Genomic DNA, 9,832 nt, shown 5'->3' with positions numbered 1-9,832 from the left:
CAAATTATTACGTGGCTACTAAAATAATTATCAATACATATTTGTTTAAATATTTAATGATTTATGTGACTTGTTTAAATAATTTAATAAGTTATGTGATTCAATAAGATAAAATAATTTATAAATTGTCTCATAATAGTTTGGATAAAATTTCTCCAAATTGGTTTTAAAAAAAACTGTCCAAAAGTGAAAATTAATGCCATAAACTTAAGTTGAACATCACTTTCTAGAATGCTATCCTTAGTATAAAGAATAGGCCGATATGGCCGATTGCATGGTAGTAAAAATTTTGTTTGAGAGAAGTGAAAAGAAAGTTAATTTAGAGACACAAAAACTTGACATCTGTTGATATGGCAAGTTGTTAGTAGTAAGTAAAAAAATGATATCAATGGCGAGCTCAAATGAGAACCAACAAAAACTTGCCAACTCAATTAGTATGAAAAATGTTGTCAAATTTTTGTGTATATAGCATTACTTGAAAAGTAAAACATCTTAGAAAACATATAATAAACCAACAGTAAAGGTAGTTTAGCACTAGGAAGTCTTTATGACCTCACACTTGCAATTCAAGGAATTGTGGATTCAAAAGGTGGTAAACCCTATTTGTGTTCTGGTGGTCCCACTCCATAACACAGTGCATAAGTAATACAGATCCAGTGAACACTTGAGACCCCTTTTTATGTTTTTTTACAAAAAAAAAAAAAAAAAAAAAATACAACAAACACTTCAATAAATAAATAAATAAATAAAGAAGCAAGCTTGCCATTGATATTATTTTTTTACTTACTAAGAACACTTGCCACATCATCAAATGTCAAGTGTTTTTATTTTATTTTATTTTATTTTATATCTCTAGACTTTCTTTTTACTTCTTTCAAAGAGAAAAGTTAAACCTTATTAGACGTGTGTAGACACACGTGTTTTATACTAAAAGCTGGTCATAAATAAACACACGACAACACAACACATATAGGGTCCACTAGTATCAAGAGAGACCTTTTTAACTCGTCAAACTTCACTTTAGAAATATCTGTGTGCGGCTTCTCAAAAAGAAAAGAAAAGATATATCTGTGTGCGTATCAATCAGAGTCATTTTGGTAGTTGGGTATTCTGTGGGAAAGAATTGGGGGGGAGGAGTGAACAGGAAAATATCTGCAGCATCAACCAGAGCTCAGCTCATACGAGAAAAGCCAAGCAAAACAGTTCCTTTAAAGCTTCCCTCGATCAGGTGGGTACCTTTTTATCCTTTTCTTTTTATTTGATTTGGATGCTGTTAAACTTTAGGTGTGCCTTATTTATTTTCATCGTATCCATAGGAACCGTAACGTTATCTTATCTGGCTCGATCGCTTTCTCTGTTTAATATTTGTCATTGCAAAGATGTCGGATAACACAGAAAGTAAAATTGTATTTGTAGTGTGAATATAAATTACACTTTGTCTGCATGTAGTTTGCCTAAAAAAATATTTTGCTTTAAATATTAGTACTTTACCTGCCTGAAGTAAACTCTGCTTGTCTCAAGTTATCTACCTCAGTAAAGAACATGATACATGAGCTACTCGGGCAACTAACAAGAATATCCAATACTGAATGATTTTTACATAAGAAGAGAATACATCATGTTTGTTGAGAGCCATCAAAATCATTGCTTCACATTCACAGCCATTACAACCTTGGTCAACTCATAGAGCAATACTGTGATCAAATTGCCAGCACCAAAAATTTAAACCCAACCCAAAAGACAAGCATAGAGAGGACAGTGAAAGATAAATGAGACAAGTGTACTTAGAGCAGTGAGCTGAACTCTTCATTTCCCATACTTCTTTTTCAATCTTTCCTTGACGAAAGATTGCTGAGGGGCAAATGTTGACATAAGAGAGATGCACACCGGCAGCAAAAAGAGCAGCACCAGAGCCGAGGAATGCGCCAGTCATCAACAATTTCTTGGGTGTTGAAGGAAAGCACAGCACCATTTCCTCAATTATCTACGTGCAAAAGGAGAAGATTCAATCAAAGCTAACCAGCTCACATACATAAAACCACAATCTTTCATTGATTGAAAAGAAAATTAGATCTTATAGATCTGAATTTTATAAAACCTAACTTTTAGATCTTCTTTTCTTTTGATTTTTTTAGTTTTTTATGTTTTGAGAGGAGAAAGGCATAAAATTAATGGTGGCAAAAATACAAATTTACCTCATTTTTTAACCGAGGTAGATAATTAGAGAGGTGGGTAAAGTGTCAATTTTTAAATCACAGTTTTTTTTTTTTTTTTTTTTTTTTTTGAGAAATAATTACAACATACTATTAACCCTGTATCTCAAACCTTTTCTCCCTGGACCCCCAAGCACTTTGTGCATGGAGAGGTGTCAATTTAGTTATAAGGCCTTTGGCATTTTTAAACCACAGATAAGCAAAGTGTTTTTTGGGCAAATTACAAGTGGGAAAAGTGTAATTCCCCATATATATATATATATATACCTTGAACAATATATAATTTTAGTTCCTAAATTTTACTTTGAACAATATATAATTTTATCTCTTTGTTATTGAAAATGTTTCACTTCTTGCACTTGAACTTTAAAAATTAAATTAGAACAGGGAAAAGATTTCAAAGCAACACTCCAATCTAGTAAAGTATGAAAAAAGACATAAGACATCTCTCAAAGCATCTTGCATTCCATTGTCACCAAAGACACCACATAATGCAATGCGGCACAACCCTCCAAAAAGCTATATTTTGATTTCTACCAAAGGCACCTTACAAAAGTTGCTATAAATTCAAGGACACTTTGTGGCATTACCTAAAGGAGACTAAACAAACTCCACACCATCGTCCATAACTCATAAGCTGTGGGAACATGAAGTAGAAGTTCATCCACTAACTCCCCACTCTATTTACACATATGACACTATTTTACAACAATAATACATCTCTTCTGATAAGCCAAGAATGTATTGACCCATTTGGTAAATTAATCAATTAATTATTCAAGTGCATTCATTAGATCAAATTACATGCAGTAAGCATAGTAGCACAAACAAATCACTAAGTTAAATGCAGTGGAAAGTAAATTTAATATAGGTGATTTGTTTACGAATGGTGAAAACCACCGAGGTAAAACCCTACCGGATGAATTTAAGATCACCATTCTCGAAAATCCACTATTATCAATCATAAGCGGTTACAAGTAAAAGAAATCACAGTACCTAATACCAACCTACAGTTGAACCCTTACCCCAATACCCAATTGGACTTGTATTGTAGCGGCAATCTCTCCGTTCAATGCACGAATCCCAGTACGTGATTAACCAATGATGCACGGATCCCAGTACGTGACTAACACACCAACTTGAGGAAGATGTTGGCTGCAAAGTTCTTTAGTTCATTAGCGATGAAGATTAGGAAGCCCCTTGGTCACAAAACCCTTGGCGTAAAGACACAATAATTTCTACAGAGATTTCTATCTCCGGTCACACAATGCATGTAACAACTAGTGCAACAACCTTTGCATCCACTGTGACGGCCCCTAAAATAATCTTTATATATGTCTAGGGTTATGAGAAAAGAAACCTTACACAAATACTCAAGGATATACGGATAATCAGATCTGAAATTTCTGATTTCATAATTTTCAATAGATACAGCTTCTGTCGAGACATCTGTCGAGTTTTAATGAATAGCACTTCTTCATTCGTTTCTTGGTCAGATTTGCATGGTTTCAATACTAAACTTGAACACTTGTTTCTTGAAGTACTAAACTCATCTTAGATCTACCCAATTGCAAGTAAAGTAGTAAAGTGCGTTTTGTCAAAAGATTAGCCAATTACATAAAATATGTCTCTAACATCTTCCGTAAATTATCAGAAGGAAAAATCTTCCCTAGGATAGCAGTCCACAAGAAGAAAGCTATTCTACGAGGAACTTTCGATTGTCTCACCAACTTCCAAGGACATGACATGCCAATAGTCGAGCAAATGTAAAGGTAGTACCCACGCACCTCAAAACCCCAATTCTTGTCTAGCCTCCATCATAATTTATCAAGTCCCTCTCTTTTCACTGTGGTGGAATAGATCAAATACATAAAAGCAGTCAAAGACTCCAAGTCCCAATCTTGGATTGAGCTAGAGAACTAGATATCCCAATGGAGTATCCCATTAGAAAAAGGCATAACCTTGCTATAAAAGACTTCTTATCATGACTAATTCTATATCACAAATCATGCCAAAATTTTACTCAAGTACCATCACCTATATCGAATCGTATAAACTAAGAAAAAGTCAACCGCTCTTATCTTATGGATTTCCAGAGACTTACACCATGACACCCCTTTTGTACATTAGCCACCCCATTCACTCCCATACTTCACCTCTATGACCCTCCTCCATAGATTATCTCTCTTGGTCCCATATCTCCACAACTATTTTCCTAACAATGCTTGGTTGAATCTTCTCAAGTTCCAAACACCCAATCCTCCAAACTGCAATGGTTCACAAATCTGAGCCCAATTAACCAAATGAAATTTAGGTTCCTCACTAATTCCACTCCATAAGAAATCCCTTTGAAGTTTCTCTATACAGCTAGCCACCTCCACCGGAATGGAAACAATTCAAAGGAAGAAACTGGGCAAACTCGAAAGAATGGTTTTAATCAAAGTTATCTTCCCCCTTTTTATTGGAAATTTACTTTGAAGTTGTGTGTTTTTGTTTGAATTTTACTTTTGATTTGAATTGGAAATCTATTTAATGGAAAGAAAAGTTTTTTATTTGAATTTTTGAAATTTGAAACAACTTGGTCTCTCTCCCCTTTATGTTATAAGTAGCATGATGGAGGATTTTGTTTCCTTCAAGTGGTATCTGTTTGCTTGGTGAGATTAATTCACATTGGATTGGAGGATGAGGTTGAGGCATCAAAACTTATTGAGTGAGTAACTGATAAATCAATATATAAACACATACCTTTAATTTTTTGACAATTTATTATTATTTGGTAAGTAATGATATTTTTATTGGAAAAAGACCACTAAAAGAATTACAAAGAAAATGTATTATATAAAGAAGTGTAGTGAATCTTTCAATTCATCTATGGAATTACTATTGTTAAAACTCCACACATGCATGAGACCAATCAAACAAAGATCTAATAAACAATGCTATTAATTGAGTCACCGAATTTTCAATATTCTCAAAATTACAATGATTCCTTTACCTCCACAATTTCCACATAAATCATATAGGGACTATACTCCAAATATCCGATGAATGTTTGTCAACCCAATTGCTCCAACCAAACAAAAGATCAATGACCTTTTCTGGTAACACCGATTGAATCCTAAAAGATCTAAAACAAAACTCCACAAATCACAAGCAACTGATGTCGCTGGAATAGAATGTTTCTTCATTAAGCTGGCATTGGTGTTTTTATTTTCATTTTTTGAATTGATGCTAGAGAGGCCTTTTCCACATCCGGACTATGGATTTCAAAGCAACCATACTTCTATAGTTAATGTGAGTTGTCAACCTAGTATTTTGTTCTCGTAATCTGCAGCCACTGCAGGCAGAACTTATTCTAAATAAATATGTTGCAAAATATATATGCAAGTCCTTTACTAAAATTTTTGTGCTTAGACTCATGGAGCTTAATGTGTTGATTGATTAATATTTTTTGTCACCATAATTTAGTATAACGTTGATCAACACTTCAAGGATGTTGAAGAGAGCTGTAGTGTTGATTTTTGTGGTGTTTCTGGCATGGGCTTATAAGGCAACCCAACCTCCTCCACCCAAGATATGTGGTTCTCCAGATGGTCCCCCTGTTACAGCAACAAGAATCAAACTTAGTGATGGAAGGCATTTGGCATACAAAGAACATGGTGTGCCTAAAGAAACAGCCAAATATAAAATTGTCTATGTCCATGCTTTTGATTTTTGCAGGCATGATGCTGTCATCGCCAAAACACTATCTCCGGTACTTATCCAGTGGTTGTTATATATACATATAAATATGATATTCTTGGACTTGGTATCATTTGAATCAATGGTTGGTTCTTTTAGGAAATCGTTGAAGAGTTGGGGATCTACGTTGTGTCTTTTGACAGACCTGGTTATGGGGAGAGTGATCCTAATCCAAAGCGAACAGTGAAGAGCATGGCTTTGGATATAGAAGAGCTTGCTGATCAATTGGGATTGGGATCAAAATTCTATGTAATTGGTTTCTCAATGGGTGGGCAGGTGCTTTGGAGTTGCCTCAAGTACATTCCTCACAGGTATGATTTACCCTTGCTATATAAATAAAGGGTAGTGTTTGTTACACACACCATACATACACACAGTTGCACACTAATTTTTTGAACTGAAATCATGAAGTATGATTTCACACACACTGTTGCACACTAATTTTTTGAATTGAAATCCTGTATTGAAGACATGATTTCAAAACTGAAATAATGTTTTCAACTCCCAATTTGAGTTAAAAAATTGTGCGTAATGGTGTGTGTAAGAGGGTTTGTGTAACAGGTTTTATCCATAAATAAATACTAGACAAGAGAATAACAAGAACTGCTGCATTTGCCACTTTATGTGCAGTGCCTTTTCTCTTATGTGTGGGGTACTTGGAACACTAACAGGTTAGCAGGGGCAGGACTATTAGCTCCAGCGGTTAACTACTGGTGGCCGGGTTTTCCTGGAAACTTATCTGGTGAAGTCTACAACCAGCAGCTTTGGCAAGATCAATGGACACTCCGTGTTGCTCACTACACTCCTTGGCTTACCTACTGGTGGAACACTCAAAAATGGTTCCCCTCTCTTAGCGTTGCAGCAAATAATATGGATATTTTTTCTCCCCAAGACAAAGAACTCATGGCAAAGCTCTCTGACAGAGAAAACTATATGGTTAGCATCTAATTTTCATACAGGTTGCAAGTTCAAAATTTTTATTTCATTAATCCAATTTTCATACTAGGTGCATATATATCTTTATTTTAAGAGTGAAGTTGCAAATTTATCTATAACAAAGCAAAATGCAAAGCAAAATTATCTTTATTTGTATGATTATCCTGATCTGTTGTACTATTGAAATGCAAAGCAAAATTTTAAGCTTTTCTGCTGACAAATATGTCTATTAAAGACTACAGAAACGGTTGCCTGATTTCTGTAGATAATTAGTATTAGAATTTACTGCATACCACAATGATATATTGGTCACAAAAGGCTGTGAAAGGACACCATAAACTTTGAATATCTTATTAATTTCTAAATATATAGCAATTAGGAGTGAAGGTATGACTCCTTAATAGCATGTGTTTGGTTAGGCTTTGTTATTTTCTAATTTCATTTTGTGCTTAATGGTTTGAGTTATGATCATAATTTAATATAAGAACATTTAGCTTAACATATTAAAATTTGTTTGGTATTTGTGATGGCTTCAATCTAATAAATAATTGCTGTGGATTGGATAAGATCCCCAGTCACATCAATTTTGCATGCCTGGAGATATTGCTAGGCCACCAGTAGAGTAATGTTATGGTTCATACTTCATATTGAGTAAAATTGATAATGGATTTTCATTGAAACTCTATTAACTTATGACAAATAAAGATTAGGCTTGAAATAATGACTTAGATGGTTAGTTTATATAGAGTAAAAATGAGAGAACCAAATGCTCTGCACTTGTTCGTTGGGATTGACTTTTGGCCTTCCCTGTAAAGATTTCTTTCGTCCTTTTGCTAAAATTTCATAAAGTACATAGTGATAGTTTTCATTGGGAAATATCTTTGTGTGGTGTGCACTATATCTTTATGTCTCCTCTTATAAACCCCTGAAATTTGGTGTTTTTTCATGGACTTTATGATCCCTAATGACATTCTCTTCGTCTTGCAATCGTGGTTGTATTTGTTTATTTTTCCCCCTCGTTTGTTTCGTAATAAAACTAATGGCTGTGAAGGATCTCTAAGAACAAATATAAACTGTAAAAGAATTATGATTAAGGACTGAAATGCCACCACATTTTTCTGTAAAAAAACCAGTTATTTACCTCTTAAAGTGACGAAACTTGACTTGAAATAGGGGTTGACTAAATAATTCTCAGTGTTTGGGAACAGCTTATTTAGCTAAAATTGAAAACTTTTTGCTGAAAGTGCTGTAGATAAAACTAACAGGTAGCTGAAATAGTACCGTAAAACATATGAATAGTACCAAAAAGTGCAATAAGACCTATGAATAGTAGCAAAAAAAAAAAACTAAATAGTAAAAAAAGCTGACATTTTAAGCCAATGCCATACACACACTAAGTTTAGTTATGCATATTGGTAATTGATTCTACTATGGTAGAGTATTGTAATAACAATCTTGGAATCTAAAAATGCAGTGAACATCACTCTTGTATAAAGATGTGCTTAACAAATTCTGGTGCACCACTAATAGAAACAGAATTTTGAGATAAGATTAGGCTTTCAGCTCCTTTTCCCAGCCAAACTTAAGGTTTGATTAACTGATTAAAGCATCTTATACGACAAAAGTTTAAAGGGAGGAAATTTGTGTTATGTTAAGAGGCTTTCTTTTCAGTTCTTTTATTTATTTATTATTTTCATGTAAATCTACCCTTTCTCTCTCTCTCTCTCTCATTTTTTATTTATTTATTTTTTTTATGGGCCAATTGATATGGATTTAAAAGCATATTTTTTTGGTACTATAATCGACATATTTCTCAGGTTCAATTTCCATGAAGTGCATGAGTTACTAATAGGAAAAAAAAAAAAGAAAAAAAATTCTTTAAATGTTCTTATTTTCTAAGAGTGTATTTTTATAAGCTATTGGAAAACTGTGTTTTGAGTTTAAAATGAACATTTGTAAAAAAAATGCTCTTTTAAACTTCCAAAACGCCTAATCAAATGGACCCTAAATGTGGCTTCCTTAGGCACAGGTAAGACAGCAAGGAGAATTTGAGTCCCTCCATCGTGACCTGATTGTTGGATTTTCTGCTTGGGAGTTCAGTCCTATGGATTTGGAAAATCCATTTCCAAACAATGAAGGTTCTGTCCACTTGTGGCATGGAGATGAAGATTGGATTGTGCCTGTTACACTGCAACGATACATTGCCCAACAATTGCCATGGATTCACTATCATGAGCTTCCGGGAGCTGGGCACTTTTTCTCATATGCTGATGGAATGGGTGATACTATCATCAAGGCAATTTTGAGATGGGAGAAGTAACCTCAGTGGCAAAGCCAGAAAATTTTTCTAAGGAAAGAGACTAAATATAGCAAAATTCTTAAGTTAAAAATAAAAGGTTGATGAACCCAAATAAGTACTTTATTTCATATGTTAGAAACTTAAATAATAAAGTTATGTCCTGTACTCTTTCATTGTGATAAAATAATTTATTAATTGGTTCTAAGCCAAACATTCTAATCATCTCTCTTTATATGTATAGAGTTAAACAATCACTCACAAACTCATTTGATATTCGTGAGTACTATATTTATATGGCCTAGTTTTAAGATGCGCTCGATGGATTTCAATGGGTTGATTAACTTTTTATATTTTTTATTGATAGCGCATTCATTAGCATAATACTTTTATATTGGTGGTCATAATTTAGGATTCAGATCTTCTAGATTTCTTAGGGTATTCTACCAAATAGATTTTTTTAAATCTTAATCATTCTTTAATAATTTAATGGATTAGATTTTGCCATGTTAGCATTCTAATAACAATAATTTTAATTGTTTTGTTTACAACATTATTTATTATTTTAAGAATATTGTTAGTAGAATGCTGATATGGCAGAATCTATATCATAAATAATTAAAGTGTAGTTAGGATTTAAGAAAAT

The 9,832-nt window shown here is 33.6% G+C and overlaps 1 protein-coding gene across 4 annotated transcripts; it reads left to right on the top strand.

Annotated features, from left to right (window-relative positions):
• The first annotated feature begins 1,048 nt into the window (after window positions 1-1,048).
• LOC126702251 (uncharacterized) lies at window positions 1,049-9,502 on the top strand. Of its 4 annotated transcripts, XM_050400922.1 has the most exons (6): window positions 1,097-1,228; window positions 3,868-3,985; window positions 5,682-5,967; window positions 6,054-6,265; window positions 6,626-6,890; window positions 8,914-9,502. In XM_050400922.1, exons 3-6 carry the CDS (start codon window positions 5,707-5,709, stop codon window positions 9,208-9,210), a joined length of 1,035 nt encoding a protein of 344 aa, XP_050256879.1. In that variant the 5' UTR covers window positions 1,097-1,228; window positions 3,868-3,985; window positions 5,682-5,706; the 3' UTR covers window positions 9,211-9,502. The 4 variants fall into 4 exon arrangements, with proteins under 4 accessions (XP_050256881.1, XP_050256878.1, XP_050256880.1 ...); XM_050400924.1 differs by lacking the exon at window positions 3,868-3,985 and having other exon boundaries at window positions 1,049-1,228; window positions 8,920-9,502; XM_050400921.1 differs by lacking the exon at window positions 3,868-3,985 and having other exon boundaries at window positions 1,049-1,228.
• Window positions 9,503-9,832: the final 330 nt, after the last annotated feature.

The sequence above is a fragment of the Quercus robur genome, chromosome 10, assembly GCF_932294415.1.
Source record: "Quercus robur chromosome 10, dhQueRobu3.1, whole genome shotgun sequence".
Lineage (NCBI taxonomy): Eukaryota > Viridiplantae > Streptophyta > Magnoliopsida > Fagales > Fagaceae > Quercus > Quercus robur.
Note: the sequence above shows the minus strand (reverse complement) of the source record. Positions and strands in the feature narration are given on the sequence as shown.